Source organism: Pavona decussata, unplaced genomic scaffold, assembly GCF_977016875.1.
Source record: "Pavona decussata unplaced genomic scaffold, jaPavDecu1.1 SCAFFOLD_330, whole genome shotgun sequence".
Taxonomy (NCBI): domain Eukaryota; kingdom Metazoa; phylum Cnidaria; class Anthozoa; order Scleractinia; family Agariciidae; genus Pavona; species Pavona decussata.
The window spans coordinates 312501-335371 of NW_028145718.1; the positions used below are offsets into that span (position 1 = coordinate 312501).

At 37.1% G+C, this 22871-nt stretch overlaps 2 protein-coding genes across 2 annotated transcripts in view; both read right to left on the minus strand.

Annotated features, from left to right (window-relative positions):
- The window catches only part of LOC146453424 (uncharacterized), a 3306-nt gene extending 518 nt beyond the window's left edge, over positions 1–2788 (minus strand). Inside the window, exons 1-2 of the mRNA XM_085096517.1 lie at positions 2302–2788; positions 1–29 (exon numbers count right to left, since the gene is read on the minus strand). The exon at positions 1–29 is cut by the window's left edge and continues 518 nt beyond it. Of these exons, the coding sequence (XP_084952643.1) occupies positions 1–29; positions 2302–2662 (390 nt within the window). The 5' untranslated portion in view covers positions 2663–2788. The remainder of the gene's footprint in view (positions 30–2301) is intronic.
- A 4879-nt stretch (positions 2789–7667) lies between these two features.
- On the minus strand, positions 7668–20891 carry LOC146453425 (protein ERGIC-53-like). Its single transcript, XM_085096516.1, has 14 exons — positions 20702–20891; positions 20543–20599; positions 18419–18516; positions 18054–18161; positions 16734–16795; positions 13666–13765; positions 12916–13039; positions 12500–12561; positions 12061–12149; positions 11068–11113; positions 10649–10719; positions 9774–9953; positions 9059–9197; positions 7668–8541 (listed from the first exon to the last, which is right to left on the minus strand). The coding sequence occupies exons 1-14, from the start codon at positions 20871–20873 to the stop codon at positions 8380–8382; spliced, it is 1470 nt and encodes a 489-aa protein (XP_084952642.1). The 5' UTR covers positions 20874–20891; the 3' UTR covers positions 7668–8379.
- Positions 20892–22871: the final 1980 nt, after the last annotated feature.

A 22871-nucleotide genomic window follows, 5' to 3' on the forward strand; every position in this document is an offset into this window, starting at 1 on the left:
CACAACATCCACGCTTGCATCTGGGAGGGCTAAGTATATGAAACCGGCAGAGTAAGTAACTTTTTTTATACTTTATTTAAGTACGGCACCTACTTACGTTCTTTGCATGACTTAACTGTTGAAAGGGACTTTTACGGAAACTCGGCGACTTTAATGACAATTAATATATTTTTGCTTGCGCGCGTTTTCGCTAGCTAATCGTCGGCGCCTTTATTGTTCAGGTAATTGAATAATGTTGAACGAACTCTCGGGGAACTAGCGGTGTTCACTCAACATATATAAGATCCAATAGCTTCTCAGTTAACTCTTCTTTATTGTGCAAGACTCTGGCAGAAGTTCACCTACTCTGTTCAACAATCAACTCTCTACTAAAACTAGATGGCACCCATTTTTTTACTGACTCGACAACCACCTGCTTAACGCAAACTAAATCTTACGCAAGCCTTCTGTGATTGGCTGCAAGGAAGTTATTTGCATCCGTGCCTTCGATCTATTAGTCAAGTCAAAGACATTTTTCTAGAGAAATATCACCATGAAACTTGGGTTGTCCAGTCAATACAACACAGGGAAACCAATATAAAAATTACAAAGTTCAGACTTATACAATAAGGTTTCACAAAGATAATCTGAAAAACAATAAAAGTTGTCGTTTAAAAGTTGTACAAGAAGTCGATTCGTTGAAGGTGTTAGCCTTCTTCATCGAAAGTGATCGGTTAAAGAGTTTCCATAAATTAAATGAGTACGTGGTCAACAAAATCTGAAGCTCGAATTATATATTCAGTACGTGGCTGATAGCAGAATTACAACAATGGATATTTATCTTCACAATCACCTTAAGACCACTGATAGTATTTACTTTCAAAAACACCCTAAAATTACAGGTAATGTTATTTAGATATCTTCATCTTTAAAATAATAATAATAATAATTTATATAGCGCTTTTTATATAACATTCAAAAGCGCTTACAATATAAAAATGAAAAATTTAGTCAAAATCAATAAAATATAAAATTTAAGAATAATCAATCAAAAAAAAAAGTAAGAAATAAAATAAACAAAGTAAAGAATAATCAGAAGTCATATGCTTTTTAAACAAAAATGTCTTCAAGTGTTTCTTGAAAGTATTTAAGTTCTTGGCAGTCCTAATTTCCAGAGGAAGCTTATTCCACTTGGATGGACCAGCAAAAGCGAATGCTCGATCACCAAAAGTCTTACATTTGGTGAACATCAATTACCATGAATTCGGTAAAAGAAGCCAAGGAAATCTTCCAAAATTGACTAAAAATAAGAGCAGTAACAATTTCCTGGAATAAGCCGTCGAAAGATCAAGTTGAGGAAAAACTTATAAAACGTAAGGTAAACATGGTGTTTTCTTTTGTAGGAAACTTAATTGAAAATATTTTTACGATCACAAGTGTTTCCGCGGAAACGTAGAACTGCTCATACCGAATTCGTGACAGGAAAATTTATACATCAATCACACATTAAGAACATCTAAGTCGAACTACAAGGTATTATTTCCAGAGAGCTGCATAACGAGTCAACTGGTCTTTTTCTGTGATATTCCCCAAACCAAAAATATAATTTGTAATCAGTCCAAACACCAAATAAAATTCCTTTAACTATTTTACGTAGAAGAAGAGATTTATTAAACAATTTAACTATAAAAAATTGCGATAATGTTGAAAACTTTAAAAAATTTAAAACCATCTTGGTTTAAAAGTTTAAAAAGCGACGACGTTTCGACGTTTGCCCAATGTCATTATCAAGTCAGTGATGAGCGAAATGAAAACGAATATAAATGTAAAAGAATTCCTTAGAGACGAATAGAAGCGAAAATTTATTTGTCTGAAAGGAAATTCTTTTACATTTATATTCGTTTTCATTTCGCTCATCACTGACTTGATAATTTATTTGTCTGAAAGGAATTCTTTTACATTTATATTCGTTTTCATTTCGCTCATCACTGACTTGATAATGACATTGGGCAAACGTCGAAACGTCGTCGCTTTTTAAACTTTTAAACCAAGATGGTTTTAAATTTTTTAAAGTTTTCAACATTATCGCATTTTTTTATAGTTAAATTAACTATTTTAACCCCAAATAATTGCGTTGTAAATATTTTTCATTATTGTCAATTTTATCATCTAACAATAAGTAATATTTGGCATCTTTAATTTTATTCGACTGCAACTAAATGTCCCGCAAACAATCGTCATTCTACGAGACGATTTTCGGTCTGTGAAAGGTAACAAATATTGATTGGATATGCAATTCTCAAATCAAATACACAAACTTACGTATTTTCTCGGCAGTGCATTGGATAATTTCCGTGTCAGGCACCATCAGTCTAAACTGCTCACACATGCTCGTTACTGGCTCGCTTGCTACCACTTTCACATTTTTGCCTTTCAAGACTTTTAACATGACGCGAGTGAATTTTCCCGTACCACAGCCAAGCTCTAAAATAGTGCAAGGGCGATCTGTACTGGTGTTTGTGACACGTGTCAGGTCTTCTCCTCTCAAGCCAAGCTTGCTCAACAAGAACTCAACTGCCTTCACGGGATACTCCTGCCTAACGTTTTCGTATTTAGAAGCGGAAGCAAAAGCTTCGCGCACAACATCAGAGACAAGTTCATCGTTCTTGTAGTTTTCAGACATTGTAATGCCGTATAAACTCGATTAAGAGAATGTTTACAGGTGACTAAAGGCAGGTTAAATTGTGCATGAACTACAATTAAATACAAGACCCAGTGGCCTCCTGGGAAGCGTTTCACGAATAAGTTTATTAGCATGCTCATTACGGCTTTTAGTGCTGAAAATTTTACATAATTTTCGAGAAAAGAGAAAAAAACAGAAGCACGAAATATAAGCGCATGTCATTTTATATCTCCTCATAATTCCATCAGGTCGTATCGTTTTCGATTTACGCTGGACGACGTTTCTTCAATCGACTGAATATTCAGTTGGGCATCCGTCCATCACTCATGCCACAGCACGCCACGTATTCAATAGACCTTTCTCACTCGGTGGCCACGTTGAGGCAATACTCCATTTTATTGTAATTAGTCCTCATTTACATTTTTATTTTTCATATGGTCTGGATAAAAGCAGTGAGAAAATTAATTTTAAGAAAAACACGAGTCGACACTCCTGAGTTTTACAGACATGTTTCGGCAGTTGCCTCTGCCATCTTCAGTGTGAAATGAAATAGTGAAATAGTGAAATCTAAATGCTAAAGAAGTTACAATAATAATAGCAATAATTAAGACTATAACAATAGTAATAATTAATACGTTTGACCTGTGCGTTAAGTGTAGGTTTGTCCCAAACTATGTGTAACGCCTCTTTGCTTTTTAGCGTGGATGTCTGATCGATGATGGCAAAATTGTCGCGGGAGCATGCAGAGCGACATGCCTGACATGCTGACGAAGTTTCCAGATGCTTGAAGATGTGTGAGGCCCTGTCCTTTTCCAAGTGTTCCCTTACACGTGTGTTGAAATGTCTGGTGGTCTTGTTAGAGAAACTTTGGTCGATATTTGTTGTACTCATATTCGAATTTATAGGGAATATTTCATATTTATCCAAGTATATTTTGTGGCTTAAGGTTTTGTTATTATTGGTTCTATATCGTATATCGTTCAATTTGTAAAGGGCAATGGTAACCTTAGTTTCCGTTTTAGCTTTCAGCAATTTGCCGGCTGTGCAAATGTTCTCGAAAACCTTATAATACTTGTTACTAAAGGGAAATAATTAGAAAACCAACAGTAGCTATGCTAGGAAATATTTTCAAATTATCTTCGTTGACCTGAATAAGGTTAATCAACTTGGAAGTTCTAGAAGTGTTACTTGAAGTAAATTGGTTTCGGTGAGCTCCGTTCTGTAATTGCGTTTTCAGGAGCATTTAATAGGATAACCTTTTAATTATGAACACTAAGTGAGTTTCTTTGTGAACTGTAATGACGGTAATTACGCGGCACGAGCCGTTCACTGACACTTCGGAAAACTCATTAGCTACGTTTACACACCTCAAGAACTTTTAACTTAGGACAGCTGAATAGTGCAAGTTCTCCTTGATTAACAAGTGTAGTTAATATTGAGGGTTTGGTGTTAAAACTTGGCTTTTTGTTCTTCTACGCGTTATTCAAAGAACTGTCGCGTTTTCTGTAATTACTTTTTACATCCACTAACTGTATTGAATTCTGTTAACAATTGATACTTGTGCAAATCATATATATACAACTCGGTATGTAGCGCGAAGTGATCACATCAGCGATTACATCGGTGGTTACATCGGTGATTACAACAGTGATTACATGTTTACAACCTTGCTGTTGGACGAACTTCTGTCAGTTCGTCCTTCGAGAATAAACTGCTGTTGGAACCAAAAGTGAAGTTGTCGCTGTTAATTCTGCATCCAGTTGCGGCTAGATCTTGGTACCTCAAGGGAGTGACGGCCCTTTCTCGCAAGCGATCTCTCCTTGAGTTAATCCTCCCCCAAGAATTGTCACAGAAGCTCTCCCGTTGAAGTTCAGAATAGCCCGAAACGTTCCCGTTCGCTTAGAGTGGAAAAATCTCCCGTCACAGTCTCACCGACATAGCAAGCTGCACAGCCTGCACACGAAAATTTATAAACCACACATGATCAGAGTCCATTGGAGATGGGGTCTTTCACACTAAAGAGGCTACCTACTTTGAAAGAGGAAAACGATAACACTATGTTAGCATTATTACAATAGAAATGTGAAAGTCGACGAATGCGCTTTTGAGCGATGCTAGAAAAATAACCTATGTAGGGTAATTTGAAATAAAAGGTATTAGGCGCTTGTTCACCAGTTGATCCCCTGACACTGCGGTTAATGATTCTTTCCATTAGCCTAGAAGGATACATGTTTTTCTTTAGGATAAATGCTAGTTACGCGATGTCCTCAATAAACGCTTGCCAGGTGTTACAAACCTTGAGGTAATATATCAAACACGAGGAGGAGTGTTTCCTCCGATTTCCAAACACCGAGAAGTAGGTTGGAAAAACGAGGCGCAGCCGAGTTTTTTTGACCAACTTCGAGGTGTTTGGAAATAGGAGGAAACACTCTTTCGAGTGTTTGATATAGCTTCTCAAACTATTGATAATTCTTGGAGAAATTTGAAGCAAAAGTTTACAAAATTTTATGATAATTAAGATCGCATTTCCAAACCTCCTTCACGGTAGTGATTTCCTTTGTTTTTTCTTCATGAATTATTAATGAGTTTGAGAAGTAATATATCAAACACGATAAAGCGTGTTTCATCAGATATCCAAACACCAGGGTCCAAACACTGAGAAGTAGTTTGAAAAAACGAGGCGTAGCCGAGTTTTTTTTAAACGGCTTCGAAGTGTTTGGGTGTCTGATGAAACACACTTTCGAGTGTTTGATGTGGCTTCTCAAATGATCAATAATTCTTGGAGAAATTCAAGGCTAAAGTTGGCAAATTTTATGGTAATTAGGATCACATATCCAAACCACGGCCACGGTAGTGATTTTCTTTGTTTTCTTTTGACGAATTTTTAATGAGTTTGAGAAAGTTCTATCAACAAGCGTTGCACATAGTTTGGGACAAAAACCTAGACTTAACGCACAGGTCAAACATGTTAATTTAAAACTCAAGTTCTGTTTAATTTTGTATTGCTATTGTTATAGTCTTAATTATTGCTATTATTATTGTAATTTCTTTAGCATTTACATTTCACTAAATTTGTTGTTCATTTCACACTGAAGATGGCAGAGATAACTGCCGAAACATGTCTGTAAATCTCAGGAGGGTCGTGTTTTTCTTAAAATTATTTTCTATAAAAGTTTAAAAGGGAGAATTGCATTGCCGCCATGTTGGTGGTAAAAACAAAAGAAAATTTGCTCACATAGTTTGCATAAAAATGGAAGTAAACTCCCAGAGTAAATCGTATTGATGGCTGAGTTCAGTGAATCGCTTGTCTCACGATTGAGTCACTTAGATACGGATCGACGTTTCGACCGCTATACCGGGAGCGTTGGTCTTCATCAGGCGATAGCGTCGACTGATTGCGTTACAGTATAAGTAGCACCTTGGTTTGTGTTGATTGGTGTTGGACTGGTGCGTTTCGATCCTTTCTTGGACGATTTCAATCCTTGTCGTTGTTCCATAGGCAGTCCGCCTCGGTACCGATCGGATGAGGTTAAGTTTATTGACCAAGACCCACATTGGTATTGACATTCCAGAAGCGTGGATGCCCACGATCAAACAACACAGCAACCGATCGGTACCAAGACGGACTGCCGAGGGAACAAAAGACCATTTCCTAGTTGCTGTAAACCTCACTATGAAAGCGCGGCTAAGTCCAAAACTTTTCATACGAATATTAGTTTTGCTTGCATATGAATGAAAACTATATTTTCAAAACAAATACTTTGCACTTTGCCTCGCTTTCATAATGCGGTTCAAAGCAACTCGGAAATGGTTTATTTCTAGTTTGAACGACAAGGATTAGAATCCTCCAACCAACAACAGCCTAAGAGAGGACCGAAACGCACCAATCAACACAAACCAAGGTGCTACTCATACTGTTACGCAATCAGTCGACGCCATCGCCTGATGAAGACCAGCAGTAGAGCGGTCGAAACGTCGCAATCCACGTCTATGTGACTCAATCGTGAGACAAACGATTAAACAAAGAAAATTTGCTCACATAGTTTGCATAAAAATGGCAGATAACTCTCACACACCAACATGGCCGCCAGGACGTAACGTGCAATCACCCTATAGTAGCATAACCTGTGAACAGGCTCCCAAGTGAGGTATTGGGTGAAAACAGAGATCGCCGAGCCGAGCGCGGTTAGGTAACAATCATTATTGTACATGACTAGAAACATGCTACAAAGGGACGTTTATACAGAGGGGCAGTTTTTCTCTAACTTTTCTCTCTCACTATCACGTCTGCCACCCAGGCTAATTCTCGACCACAGAGCCTTTGGCTTCACGGCGAAAGTGCAGCGGTCCAGTCATGTGTTAGCCTGCAGAACAGGCGTGATTTTTTTTTTTTGCGTTTTTCAGGCGAGCGGAGGCAAGCGCGAATCACGACGGGAGGGGCGCCCATTCCGTCGTGACTCGCGCTCGCCTCCGCGCGCCTGAAAAACGCAAAAAAAACCAAACAGCAAAAACAAAGCACGCCTGTTCTGCAGGCTAGTCATGCGCTAGAAGGAAGAGCTCATATTGTCAACTGCGCATGCCTACAGCGGTTCCTACAAGTGTCAAATCGGAATCCTCTCAACAAAGAACGTTGCCCAAAGGAAAATGTTCAGCGGTGCAGTATTGCATTTCAAAACTGATTTTAATACATATTAATGTTAATAAAAGAAAATACAATTTGCAAGGCACCAGATGAAGGAATTTAATGACATAAGTGCGAAAATGCCAGTGGCGAAAAAAGACTGCTTTGGAAATAATAGCACCTGGACACCTCCTCTTTGAAGCTAGTATGTTTACAGTCATTGATTCCAGCCTTACTAGACCCTCTGAATCATTAACCCATACTATTAATCGACTGTTTTACTTCCTTGTAAACGTTTTGATGAAACAAAGAATGGCCGGCGTACAGGAATGACTGGTTTGTGTATGGTGTCATATGAAATCCATAGACAAAACCTCAGCAATATCAAACTTCTTCAATTTATTTCTTTACCAAAGGCGGCTGACAGGATCTTGACCGAAGTGAGCGATTCAACTACCGATCGTCTGATTTCCTTGGCTCTCTTTGTTGTACAAATAATTCAAGGTTCACGATAAAGAACTGATAACTCACACTGACATATAAATAGGCAATCCACGTAAAATACTCAAAATCCCTCTTCCCTATGGTTTCACCCACGTGACCAAACTTGAAGGAAAAATTTGTTACAAATTTGTTTTCATGAAATTAAGAATATTGAATAATTGGCAATTGAATTGAATAGAATGATTGCTTTCGATTCAATTCAACCGATCCACATCACTTGGACTAAAACTTTTTGGTAGCTTTCAAGCGTTTCACTGTTATGAAATTAACGCTAAAAAATCAGCCGGATAACATTAAAACAGTTTGTATGGATACCCCTTGTAACTAAAATAACTAAAATGTTTAAGGAAACAGAGCTTCACGCGTCCAAAAACCGCGGTCAAACAGGTCTTAAAATTGCATTTTAAATTCGTTTCAGGAGTTACCGTGCATTATCTTGCATTTTTCTAACAATTCGTCCGTTTCTTTAAAAACTGTTTTTCAAGAATCCATTACATCTGCTGCGGGAATTTGTTAAAAGGTGTGGCAAGTAAGACATACTCCCTAAATACGCAAGCATGCCACAGCTCTGCGTGTAAAAGAAAAAAATCTCCTAAAAGAACTTCTTAGCAGCTGCTTCTTTTTGATTCTTGTAGCCGATGTAACCAACCAGCATGATTATTTGAGCCACGATTAATACCACAAAATAACCAGGGCCTATACATTGCGGCATTGGAGGGGGTGGGGGACACTCTTTTTTGTCTTGCCCCATCATCTAAAAAGAAAAGAGTCCGAGATTTTCAATTAGTCCACGATTGCAACAGTTTAAATACAAGTATGTCAATAACTGTACATAATAGGCGCTTTTAGTGAAGAAACGTCAGAAAAGAATCGAATCTTCACCGTGATCAACTTTTACGGCGCCATTTACCTCTTAGAGTTCATTTATTCAGTTTGTGATAGTTCGACAGATTTTAGACAATTATGTCCTTTTTTTTCCACGCCTTTAATTACATCGGACACAACATAGCGCGATGCTTAAGTTTAGGTCTGGATCAACGCTGACTAACAAGCCTAAACTTTCATATTTGTTGTCCTTTTTCTTTAGCTTTGAAGCTAACCCTAGACTTCAACAAACTCTACAGGAAATGCATTCTGAGCATAACAGTCCTGATTTAAACAGGATTTGCCACCTGTTATCTTGGACGTAATGTTTCCTTTAATTAAACTTAGGCCATCTCAGCTTTTGAGAAATTTCTCTTCAAAGCATACTTGTTAAAAAAATGACTCACTTGTTGTTTAGTGGCCACATTATTGACTGAATGCGTCAGAGACTCAATGGCATCCTGCATATCAGTAAGCTTAGAGCTCACTACACCAGAGTCTCCTACATCCCTCCTCTCAATATTCCCTCCTTGATTCATCTTATTTCTGTGAAGTCACATCAAAAGAACAGTTAACACCTCAGCAAATCCACAACAACAACAACAACAACAACACACACTTTAGGTCAAGGCTACTGTAGTAGTTGGTTCACGTGTCCTTGCCTGAATAGAATTTTTTCCGGGTACACCTATTTTCCCTTCTTATCAAAAACCAACATTTTCAAATTTCGATTTGATCCAGAATCCGACGATCCAAGGTTTGTCATTAGTGTAACCCTCATTGAACAAAGTTAATATCTTACGTTAAAAAAAAATTAGCTCAGGTACATAAGTATTGACTTAGTTACAGCAGGTGTGCCCAGTTACAACCTGCAAAATAGTCGTATTTCAGTTTTGCATTGGTAGGAATAAACGCATTTGTTGGACATGCCCTATCAAGAATCCATGCCTTCTTTTCTTAGTGATTTTATTCCTACCCTATCAAGACTCTATCAACAGATACTTATCTAGCCTTATCTATATATCTAATAAGTAGCGAAACACTAATAGTTTACACTGTAGTCAAAGATCATCCAAGTAACTGAGTAATTTGCATGATGTAGCAAGACGGAAGAAGACTCACTTCAACTCCTCCAGTTTAGCGGTAAGTTGTTGTTGCATGTTTATCAATGTGTTTACTTCCTGTCTGTTGATTGTTTGTTCATGTGTAACCACTTGGTTCATCTTGTTGTGATCTGATGTAACCAGTGTGTACAGTGTGTTGATCTGCAATGTCAGCTCCCCGACTTTGTTGTGAAGGTTGCTGTTATGAAATAAGTACAAACTTTGTCAGCACAAATGAGGGCTATTCACATCTCCCTTACGTTTCCATATGAAATTCATGATTTCTGAGAAATGATATACAGTCGGACCTCTATTAAGCGGCCACCTTTTAAGCGGCCACTTTCCAAAGTCCCGAATTATTATTTTGTCAGTAAAGTGCTGCATTCAATACCTCTATTCAACGGCCAACCTCTATTAAGCGGCCAGTTTTCAAAGTCCCCAGGGTGGCCGCTCAATAGAGGTCCGACTGTATAAGCAAATAAACGATATTACGGGAGAGCAAAGAAGAGCCGCTCGTTTTGTTAAAAGCTGCTATGACCATACACCAGGGACCATGGATGAGCTACATTGGCGCCGAAAAGAAGCGAGATTCGCTATATGTACCAAGCTGTTAATGAAAAGATTATAGCGCTTCAGATTCCAGATCATGCCAGACCCAAGCGCAGATACACAAGGCAATATATCAATATATTGCCTGATATATCAATATCATTCCAAAACATTTGTCAAATTAAGTTCTGCAATCAACACTTATTAGTTCAGACTCTTTGTAAGAACTAAAGCTGAGTGGAACTCTCTTCCAGTATACCTGCTTAACCAAGCCAGCATGGAGGCCTTCAAAGCCAATCTTAGATCTTTCTTATTGCCAATTATATCCAGTGTAATGCAACTTACCCTATCATTTGGTGAATGGCATTTTGCCCCTCATAAACCAGTCGCACATCACGCTCATATGCATTCTCAAACTAAAATCCAATCATGAAAACTAACCGTCAGCATACAGAAGACTATGTACAGTGTCACAACAATGTATAATCAGGTAAACAAAGTCGCTGAGAGGTGAACAGCTTAAAATATTCACCTACTTCCTAACATAGAATACATAGCAGTTACTCTCTTCAGCAAAACCAAGGGTTGGTAAGTTTTATTCAAAAAAAGGACTTATTAAAAAAATAGAAAGTAAGGTTTACATGGACTATAATATTAAAATAGCTATAGCTTAATTAGTACTTGAATAACCAAATTGTCAACTTGTTAAAAACTATAAAATCCAGCAATAACAAAAAGACAAAAAGATCTAGTCATTTAGCTACCTGTGTTTCAGGTTGTCTTGCTTTATCAGGATGAGCAGTTTTGTACCTGTAGTAGGATCATATGTTACACATGTGTCCAGTTAACAGTCACTTAACTGTTGTACTTTCAATTACTCATTTTCTTGCAATGAGTAATTCTTCAATACTTAATAGCATAAAATATGTATGACCTTGGTATCTCTTATTTTGCACATTTATGTCATTGATTATTAGGAATAACACAGAAAGAGACTATAATTACCGCACAATGATAAAAACTGTCATTAGAGGAATTAAGCATTGCGTTTACAGCAAACGGCAAACGCCACGCTGAAATTTTCCCTTTGATGAAAAACAATGAAGCTTTTTTGGTTTAAGCTTATCTTCACCCAGTCGGCGACAGCTATCGAGCAAACACGAAAAAGAGAGAAGTGAGTACGAGAAACACAAGTTTATGCATTTTAGAGCAAACAGTGGCTTGACGTTTCCCGTTTGGCGTTTGCCGTAAACGCGAAGCTAAATCTCTATTATTTTCCATGCCATGAAGTACATTATTATCTACCAATAATAATAATAATAATCATTTCTTAAGCGCAAATTCAACTGAAGTTTTCAAATGCGCTTTACAAATGGTATTAATTAACCAATATATATAGTGTTAAAAAGTAAACTGTAAAAGCATAAAAATTAGATCATAAACATCATGCTAACTAATTCTGTTAAAAATTAAAAATCGTATAAAAGTTATTCTAAAGGACTAATCGAGATATGCTCTTTTAAAAAGGAGAGTCTTAAGTTTCCGTTTAAAAATGTTAAGACTGTGTTCCTTCCTGAGTTCTAGAGGTAGTCCATTCACAATACTGGAAACTGATCACTACAGTTAGGTTCAACTTGGTTATTATTTGTCTCCCGTTATTTCTGAGTGGAATGCCTGTAAACTAGCTTTGTGCATAAAATATTTCCACTATAAACAAAATTTATTTACTATTTTATTTATCATGTATATAAACTCACTCTTCTCTCTGTTGCTCTAGCTTCTTTTGATATTCTTCATACTGCTGAGCAAGCTTCTTTTGTTCCTCCTCACTCATCCCTGGTTCACCCTGAAAATAAGCGACAAGCAAATCAACATAACACAACTTTACAAACAATGGCAACTTAATTAAATACATCGCACTTGATATACAACACATTACTGTGAACACAAAACACATAATAAGCAATTTTGTACTTATTTACATTCCACATCTTTGATACTGTAGATGTGCCAGATTGAATTACTGCCTCCAGCACTTACAACGTGGCCAATTTTGTCTCACTTTACTTGTTGCAATAGACTCTATTTGTCACTGACAATTTACAGATGACCATAACATCACCCACTAACAACAACAACAACAACAATGTTCATATTGGCTGCTCAGAAGTATTCATTGTTTAGTTTTTGTTTTACCCCTGTTTCCTTCTTGGGTGGTGTAAGTGAGTGGGTAATAAACGACAGCACATCATGATCATCTGAAAACAAAGGACATTGATAGCTTTTATTGCTTCACCTGTTTTCATGTTAGCAATAATACAAAAAAGTGGCATGAATAGAATTAATTACTTCAAATCAAACACACTCAATTACATTGAAAGGCCCACATTTGTTTTTCCATAAAATAGTATCCATGCCCATCCCCTCAAGGAAACTTATCCAATTCAAGTTTAGTTTACATTTTCCTTTCAAAACTCTGGCTTTTGATATTCCCCTACCCTGTGCCTGTGGGCTGTTCCATGGGGTAGATATGATATTTTCTGGAACCACACAATAATCATATATTTCAAAATTTAATGATCTTTATAGTGAAATAAAAGAGATTTTCTGACCTGCTAAACCTCCTGTGGCTGCTGACAGACCAAAATAGCCTTCTTTAGCCAAGGAAATGTTTTCTAGTCGAGCACAGAGTTCAAAATCTTCAGCTTTGGTGCTCATTCCCATGTGGACCCATAACTAAAGACCAAACCATACAATTAAGATTGAAAATTATAAACTGCCTCAAACTCTAATATCAGGCAGTGTTCCAGATAACTTTCAAAGTCACCAAGGCATCAGTAGGCATGGGTCTGATCTCCAGATCTTGTTAAGTTTACCATCAAATTTGTCAGGTCAAGAAGGCAGCGCTGTCAGGTTTTGGATTTAAGACCCCTTTCTTATCTAAAACACAGATAAGGTACTGGAAATAACCCATAAAAGTACAGGCCAAGACAATAAATTGACATCATGAAAAAATGCACAAAAATTAATTCCATTTTGAAAGAGGAAAAAATGGCAAAACAAGAAGCATTAGCTGAGACCAAAAGTTGATCCTACTAAGAGTTAACTAAGAGTTACTACCCCCCCCCCCCCCTCCCACATCCCCAAATGGGATGCTAATCCAACGCAGGGTTACCTCAGCAGAATCTCGCTGGTACCCATTTGTATACCTGGGTGAAGAGAGACAATGTAGACATCAAGGTGGCTTGAACCACCAACCCTCCAGTTTTCTGACTTTAGAACCACTACATAATTTGCAGAGGAAAATGTTTTTTGGAAGAAACATATCAAGTAGAATCAAAGAAAAGTGAAATTCCACCAACCGTCAGAACATTTTCATAATATCGAAGTTTCAGTCTAACAGGCTTAGGCCGATTACGGAAATCTCTTAAACAGCCACCACGCTGAAGATCTTGTCCATCCCTGATACAAAAATGACAGCACATTGATAATAATTTATGGTTCTGTTATAAAGAACTACAAATTAAAAGTTATTTGCTAATTTGTTAGTGGAAGAAAGTTTTTCAAGTTAGAAAATGCCTGTCCCAAAGGCGATTCAGAATAACATCATGACAGAGGTCCCCTTGGACATATTTCACTGGTACTTATTATTAACAAGTAAACAAGTACATAAATTATGATAATTTTCAGTTTCACTAATGCTGTTAAAAAAGTTAGTCAGAACAACCATGAGAAGCTAAGAACAATTGAAGGTCCGAGGGCATAACCGCCTTATGTCGAATTTTAGCGCGGCTTTCGATTTCGCACGGATTTGTCCGAATTTTGGCTCTCCCTGGCTTGGAATTTTACAATCGTGGACAAAACTCCTTGAGAAAACCAAACACGAACAGAACAAAAACCACTTGCTTACTTCTCCCTCCCACCCCCTCCCCCTATGCAATGAGAACCGAACACAGACAGCCAAAAAACCACTCACTTACTGTTTCTCCCTTCATAATTCTACAACTGTTACTTCTCCCTTCCCCCCTCCCCCTTATGCAATGTTGATGTGGAAAGTGATGCTTGCCAGGAAACTGTTCGTGACCCAAAAGACAACATTGAGTCAGGGGGAGGGGGAGGGGGAGGGGTATTTGGTAGTTTGCTTGTCTACAAGTGAACGCGCTTGGAAAGCAAATTTTTTATAGGTTTTGTCCACGTCAGACTCGTTTTCCAAATTATTGGTAGGCTAAAAGTTTCCACTGTCCACGAGCCGTGTTTAGTCGCACCAGTTGTTGTTTCTATAAGTAACGTTTGAGATGATATCATGGTTTGCTTTTGCAGGTTGTAACAAGCCCAAAATAGATCAAGGCAGTCGGGATAAACAACTTGCGTATCGTACTGGCTAGTTGGTTTCGCTTTTGTTTGGTGAAGTTTGTAAACGCACCGACATCTATGGATCTCTTGAAAGGTTATGAAATTGAGGAATGCAGTTCACAGGAACTGGCGGAAATGTTGTCCAAAGAATCCTTCCTTGGTAGTGATGACTGTGCCGTGATGAATTTTTCAATTCGATTATCAAATCCCGCGGGAGCATTAGAGACAAATCCCGCTATGTGCAAGGTGTTTTGCAAGCCTTAGTTGTGGTTTGCCAGGCTTGAAATTCGGTATGTAACGATTAACTTGACAATTTCAAGGCAATGATTCAATAAAAGTACGATTAACATAGATTTTCAACGGTTAACACCGACTGCCCGTAAAAAAGAATAGATAGTCTTTACCTTTTAATAGAACTGCCGTTAATCGTTGTTAATCGTTGTTAATCGTTGAAATGGCTACATGTCTTCCTGTTAATCGTGTAGAATGCTAGTATTTTGCGTTATGAAGAGTGATATGTCGACAAACGGGACAAAGCTGGATTTTACGCCAGGAAATGGACACATTTTCTCTTGGAGGATGTAACTGTTTACATTTCGGACATTCCTGTCACGTACGTAGTAGTTTGTAACAGAATCAAATAAAAGCGTGACAGCATTCCTTTCGTTCCTCCCGCGAACAACACCGCTTTCGTGTGCCGTGTTTCAAAGACAACGAGTGTATATTGAATACAAGTATTTAATCCTCAGTGCATTGTCCTTTTGGTCATCCAGTGTCTATAATGTTACCGATATATCTTTACAAGATGGTAAAATTTCTCAATAGCATTAATACGAAACACAAAGCGGCGTGAAAAAATACTGGACAATGGTTTTCAATCCCATTGCAGTTGACATGCGAAAGTTTGCACAAATCCGAGCTACATCGAAAAACGGGCTGAAATTCGACATAAGGCGGTTATGCTCCCAGCCCTTCAATTGTCTTTCTCTTCACACCAACAGTGAGCACACCTGTTCAAATGGAAACTTTTTGAACAGCCTCATAAGTAGGAAACTATAATTCTACAACATACACTGACGTAGTATAAACATGCACCTCTTTTTACTAATGTGGCCTTACAGGGTCCGAAATTAACTTTTTTAGGCAGGCGCCAAGTGGCGACTGAAATTTTTTTTTCAGTCGCTATATGGAAAAATGTGGTCACCAAAAAGCAGAAAAAAAGTGTCAATAAAATTTTTTCTTTACAGCAAAACACAAACTAAAATTTTTGGTGCCAGATGGAAAATTCTGGTCGCCAATTTTTCTTTTAAGAATCAGAACGGAGAGAACGCGTTTGCATTTGGGGCCGCAATGGCGATTTATACACCTAACACTGAAAAACCACGACGAACGAATCGAATGCCGGCTATATACGCAGTTTCATAAGACTGCTAAATGTTTTAAGTCAACTTTATACCTTCTCTTGTCTCTACCTTTTGGAGAAGAAATGTACCCGATTGAAAAACTGCCGGTTGGTTCTTTGCTCTATGTTTAAAACCGTAAACGATCTTTCCTTTCGCCTTCTGTCAAGACGATCGACGGATCGCCATGTTGCTCGCACCAGGCCACAAGCGTACAGCATTTCTCGTTCAAAAAACATGGCAGTGAAGCTTCGCACTGCTCGAGCTGTGAAGCGTTGTGATAGATTTATAATAACAGGAAAATCGGTTTCATACTGCAAAAGCAGTGGAAAGGTAAAAACTAAGTGACCAATTGGCGGGCGGCTTTGAATTTTATTTTTTTATCGATTTGGCTGAAAATCAAAGTTATTGTTTGTATAATGATCATGGCATGAAATAGTTAATCGCCTGCTGGCGACTAGTTGTGAAATTCTGGTCACCAGTGCAAAATTTTTAGTCGCATTGGCGACCAGGAAAGCGCAATTTCGGACCCTGCCTTAGGGGGCCCACTCAACAAGGTTTAACTCTATTTACACACAATTCCATACACACAAATATTAACTTTGACTTGGATATGAAAAGTTGACTACTCATTTATCATAAGATTATTACAACAAAATAGAATGCTACAAACTTACTTGTTATGGTCATAAATTTGAGTTCCATCATTAAGCATTACAGAAATAAATGGATTGTTTCCCTGAAAAATGAAATATGAAACCACTGAATAAACCACCAAGAAAATATTATATACACATGCTAGGGAATAATGAGCAGGCAATAATGAAGCTCAGATAATTTTCATTTCATCTGAAGATGGATGTAACACATTTCAGATCTTTTTAAATTTTTTTATTTATGCACTATTTCAAAAGTTTACTACAAAAGGAAATTACAATACATCACAAAAGTAACATAAAGACAACATTAAATTACATAAATATCAAAGGTAAAATGTGCGCAGTGACCAAAGGAGCTTAGGCTTTCGAGTTGGTCACTGCCACATGCAGCTAACTAGCGTATAACGTACAACTTACTAGTAGAACAGAAAAAAAGACAAGAATAATAAGAGTGCATAGAATCATACTACAATTTTTACATAAAAAACAAGAACTACACCAGAATGCTGCAACAGTTGTACTAGCTGAACAGACGCTATTATCAACAAACTGCTCTATGGAAAATTATTCCAATCATGATTGGATCTCTAAACCAATCAGAGAAAGGAACAAAAATATAGTTATCTAAAAGCTCCTATCCATAAACATCAAGAGACCAGCTAAAGAACAACCCTGGCAGAAAGCTGTCAAATGTTACTAAGAAGATCAGAAAAAGTCAGCAAAGGTCATGTGGTAGATCTGAGCACACTTGACCAACAGAAGTAAATCTATATACTACGTAATTTTTCATATACACCATAAAATCCTCTATGAAGACCCTCATTTGCAGTTAATAATTTCAAGCATGTTTGAGGAGGGGGTTAACCCTCAGACTGAGCTGAATGCCAGTACTAACATTGTCATGTAATCACAAACTCATTTATTTGAATAAATAATTAACACAGGTTCCCATAAGTGAATAAGAATTTTAAATATCCCTTGTATGGTACTGTGTTGGTTATGTCAATTAACTAAAATCTCTATGTCAAATACTTCACTTCCTCATCCAATTCCCAAAACAGGAAGTGCTGCAGTATAACTTTTTTCTGTTTCACCCTTTTTACATAAAAGTGCCAAAATTAGTACTTCAGTTTAGGATATGCTTATTGCATTGGAGAAAAGGCATGTGGGGTTGGGGCTGCAACACCAGTCAGTGTACCCATAATATTATCACATTTCTATAATTTGTAACTGTACATGGGACTGGGCAAAGTTGGCTTCACCTTGCAACCCTGCCACCACAAAATAATGAGCTGTTAAATTATGGCAGATGCCAAAGTTCACAGAATTCAACCCTACCTGTTGATCATTATCAAAGGAGTCACAAAAAATACCAAGACCTTTCCATGTGTTAACATTTCCAAATGCTGGACCTTCTATGCCGGCAGTTTCTGTATACCAAATGGCCTGAGACATTCAACAAAGAAAAACTGTTAATCTAAAATTCTAATTTATTGAAAAGGTATAACAATCAGAGTATAACCTTCAGTTAGAGACATTCACAATCTAACTGTGATTAACCACAAAAGAGTAATTCTACAACTAGAATAAAACACACATGCACAAACATCATATGATCCATCATCTTTCTTGTTCTCCCTGTAATTTATTCACACTCTTCAGAGCCTGTTTCCAGCAAAACAAATTGAATCTTATGATCTTACCACACCATCTCCACCTAGTCTTCCTACACCAGTGACTTTGATGGAGACTTCTACTTCCCACCATTCATGGGGAAAACTACTTTTTGTCCACACATATCCTGTAAAAATAGTACAAAAGAAAAAATTCAGTACATTTTAAGACACAATGTATAAACTGGCACATAGACTGCACCTTTTACCAGAATTCTTTTCTATGTTTACCGATTGCCAAATTTTTGTGTGTTGCTGAGCACAAAATCAACGCATTGCTGAGCAAAAAAATTCGGCAATCGGTAGACATTTCTTAGAAGCTTAGGGTAACAACAACCTTTTGAAAGAAAACCAATTTAGAGTTTTAATAAAGTGCCAGGGCAAATTTGATTGTTTAGTCTTTGAAATGCTCTGCATCAAGAATCTCAAGCCCCATTTAAATATCCAGACCGACTCGACTGACTCCATATATGCGAAACTTTTTGTTTAATTTTTTTAATTTTTTTCTCACATTACAGCTTTTAATCAGCTATTGTTTTTTAGTATTTATAGACTGTAACTGACAAACATATTTTGACTTGATAATGACATTTAGCTAATGTTGAAATGTCGTTTTTCAGAAATTTTTTAATCTTAAAATGATTTTAAGAAATATTTTATCGCAATTTTTTACAGTTAAATGGCTGAAAATTCGTTTAATTTTCAAACTCTTTTTAGTATATTTATCTTTGGGAAAGGACGTTATTGTGTTTCAAAGTTTTATACTTTTCATTCATGATAGTAAGTATTCCGTTACTTATCTAAGTTACTTTATTTATAAATGGTAACCAAAGTGTTATCAGTTTACTGTTTTAAATTGCCTTCACTCATTGGCCATATTCATGCTGAAGATTGATAACCTGTCTGGCAAATATCTGTTCCAGACAGACAGATGACATCTGATGGACTATCTATTTAAAACTTTAAGCATCCCTCAGCTTTCAAATTAAGATGGCCGATAATCGGCTGGGATGAACATTATCCATCTCTGGAGTGAAAACTACCATTAAAAGTCTGTATGGTGTTTTTATGTTCGAGCTTGCCAGCGAGAGGCTTGGATACACCATGAATGAGACTGGGATATTAACACAGAATCACGTTCTGTACCGAGCTACCGTGCATGCCGTCACATCCTGATAAGGATACGCAACCATTCATTCATCGTGTTTCTAACATATCATAAGAATTGACATGCAGCCTGTTGTAAATATAATCAGAGACTTGGGAGAATTTTAAAGTTCATGTGAAGTTACATTTAAGTACTTTATGAATTCTCTCTAACTCCCTGAGGCGTAGCGTTAGTCTACATACCCACAGCCCATGATTATAAGCCCTCATACATCAGTGGGTACACATTCAATCAGGGTATATGCACAAACTTTGCTCCACAAAGGAGCCTTAAGGACTAAGCTGTGTGCTGTTGGATACAAATTTTTTACAAAACTAATGAATAAAACATTCTACCTAATTTGAAATCTTTTGTGGCTGTGCTGGGTTTGACTAGAGTCAAGGATTTTTTTCTTTGTCTTATCCTCACAAGATACCTACTACATCTTCCTTATTCTGTTATCAAGCTTGTAATTAATTGTAATTTAACTGACAACACTCAAATTCAAATCCTGATTGCTTGATTTGATTCATTTGCATTTGGTATAATAATAATATTAAATATCAAAACATTACTGTAAAGAGCTCTCAGATATATTTAGTCACTGTGAAGCTGGCAAGAAGAAATGCAATGCTAGTTTTTTTAATACCCACTAGAATTTTTTTTTAAACTGGTATATCATTTTCCCGATCTGACCTTGGCATAACCTTAAGCTTAACTTTAAATATGTCTAGCACAGCTGTAAAAAGACATGCATTGACAGTACTAATCATAAGCCCATTACAAAATTTGTTTCCATTAAAAGCGAAATTAAAACACGATAAGCTTAAGTTAATCTTGTTGTCTTGCAAGTAGCTATGATAATAGCTAGCCAGTCGAGTCTACAAAGTGTTTACACCTTAATTTAAGCTTAAGATTTAAAACCCTGCATTTAAATAATTTTTACACACAAACAATGAATCGACTGCTCAACAAATTAAACGCAAAAACAAACTTTGAAATCTTACCTTTTTTATTCGTCATTGAAGGAGTCAGTCTAATTTGTTCATCACTAGGTATGGCACCTAATGAGGGAAAAACAGTTCAATCACATAAAAGGCCATAAACCAGATCTTGTACACGTGTATGTAACCAGAAAATCATTTTACTAAACAATGGTTACTTACTTCCACCATGTGTCCAAAAAGGAATGGAGCCTTCTTTATTCACTAGATGTGGCCCTTTAAAGCTATGTTTATATTGGAATTTAACATGACGTTCACTGGCTTCCGTGGCTAAACATAAAGGAATTAAAAACAATAAGATTGTTACGCTATACAAGAGCTCCACGGAAGCCATTTTGAAAACTGGTTTAGAAATTTGACGCGCGGGGTATTCTGGGTAATCCAGTCGTTTATGTAAATGCAGGGAGATTTGTCAATTGTTGATTGGCTGAACAGTGGGCTGAATACTGTTTGGGCTTTTGGCGCTCAATTTTGCATGCCACGCAAGCAAGAATACTGAGTCAGACGTACTTTTGACTTTTGTACAAGGGCTACTGGAATCGAAAGACAACCGCACATTTTTCAAAGAAAGTTCAATTCTACATAACAATATCAGGCTTTTTTTTTTTCAAATTGAATTTTACTATGGCTCTGAAAAATGCCTTAAATCTTAAAGTGTATATGACACGAAATCTTTTATTAGCTTATTAGGAAGAGCTTTCAAAATGATGAAGAATGGCATTTATTTTATTGCGATAGCATTCTTGGTTGCCGAGTTATTCAAGATTGAGGCTTATGCAAATTAGACAACTTGTGACGTCACAAGACTGACACAAAATGAAGGGAAATCACAAAATTTGGAATATCTACGCAAATACTACATCTACAGGGTTGAAATTTTGCAGGGTTGATGTGCTGACAGAACTACACATTGTGATAGTGGCTATGATGTCACCATAGCAACGTACTCGTTACCAGACCTCTACCTTCCCAAAATGACAAATGCCTTATTTATTGCTCCACAGTCAAACAGAATTTCTTATACTTGTGCTGCGTAATGTCCATATTCCATCACACCCACTGAATAAACATCAAGAGCAAAAAGCGCTTCTTGGGAAGGGAAACTCTGATTTTATCCTTTGGATGGTGAGGGCCTGGAGCCCATTGTGTTGCCATGGAAATGTCATAGTGGATCATATCATGAAACTTTGTGATGAGTATAACAACTCTACAAAGTTTCAGTTCTATACAGAAAAAGGCTTAAGAGATATTCCATTTTTATATTATAAAAGATTTCGTGTCATATACACTTTACAGTCAATCCAGGTCACGCGTGAACAGTAATTCCAAGAATGAAATGAACATTCGAATTTCTCTTTGTAATGTCCGACGTGTGAATGAAATGTTGGACATCTCTCTGGAAGTCGTTCCGAAAAAGACGCATTAACTGAAAAAAAGATTCAAAATACTTGGGAAACAATTCTTATTCTTGAAATATTCAATTTTGCAACGTAAAGAAAAATTCATAGCTTTATACTGTCAATAAGCTAGGGAAATTTATACGGGAACTCTGAAATCTCGTTGGCGATTTTGAAAACTGACATGTAAATTTCAAAACTCCGTTCAAATTTCAAAAATATCGTTCACGCGTGACCTGGGTTGACTGTAACCCCAATTTTCTCTTTGGATTCCAGTAGCCGTTGCTACTAAGTACTGTTTTTCCCACAGCCACAAATCGCGCAAAAATACCTCTTTATTAGAAGTAGAGGGTCTGAATGGGGCGAATCGTAAGTCGTAAAATGACCAAACTTTTAGTCGTTAGGCCAAACAAATGGAAAATTTTAACTGTTAGTCATAACAAAATTCCTATCCACAATTCAGTGCATTTTAGAGATTGTCAAGATTGCTTGTTAGGACTTTTTGTGTCTTGTCATATGGCTGATGTACCCTATTTCACACTATTTTCATCCAGGAAGGTAGTTAGAGACCCACAGGCCTTAAAAATGTGTTTTGCAATGTTATGGAAACTGATTTTGAACTTTTAGTAAAGCAATTGACTTTCTTTTCAGATGTCTGTTAACCGTAATGGAGAGAAATTAACCGTTAGCCGTAGAAAAGCCAAAATAATATAAGAGAGAAAGAATATGTTTACGTGAGATATGACCACGTGACCTTGTTTATTCCATATTTGCCGCTTTCTGTTTTCTGTTTGTCTGTCAAATCGAGTAGTTTTGCGTTAGCATCAAAGGCCAGGCTGATAAGTTTGCACTATTCTCATCTCTGTAATTTATTTGCATTTAGTTTACTATAGACATACCTACCCGCCTCGACTAGCTTTAGCTATTTGCAGGTA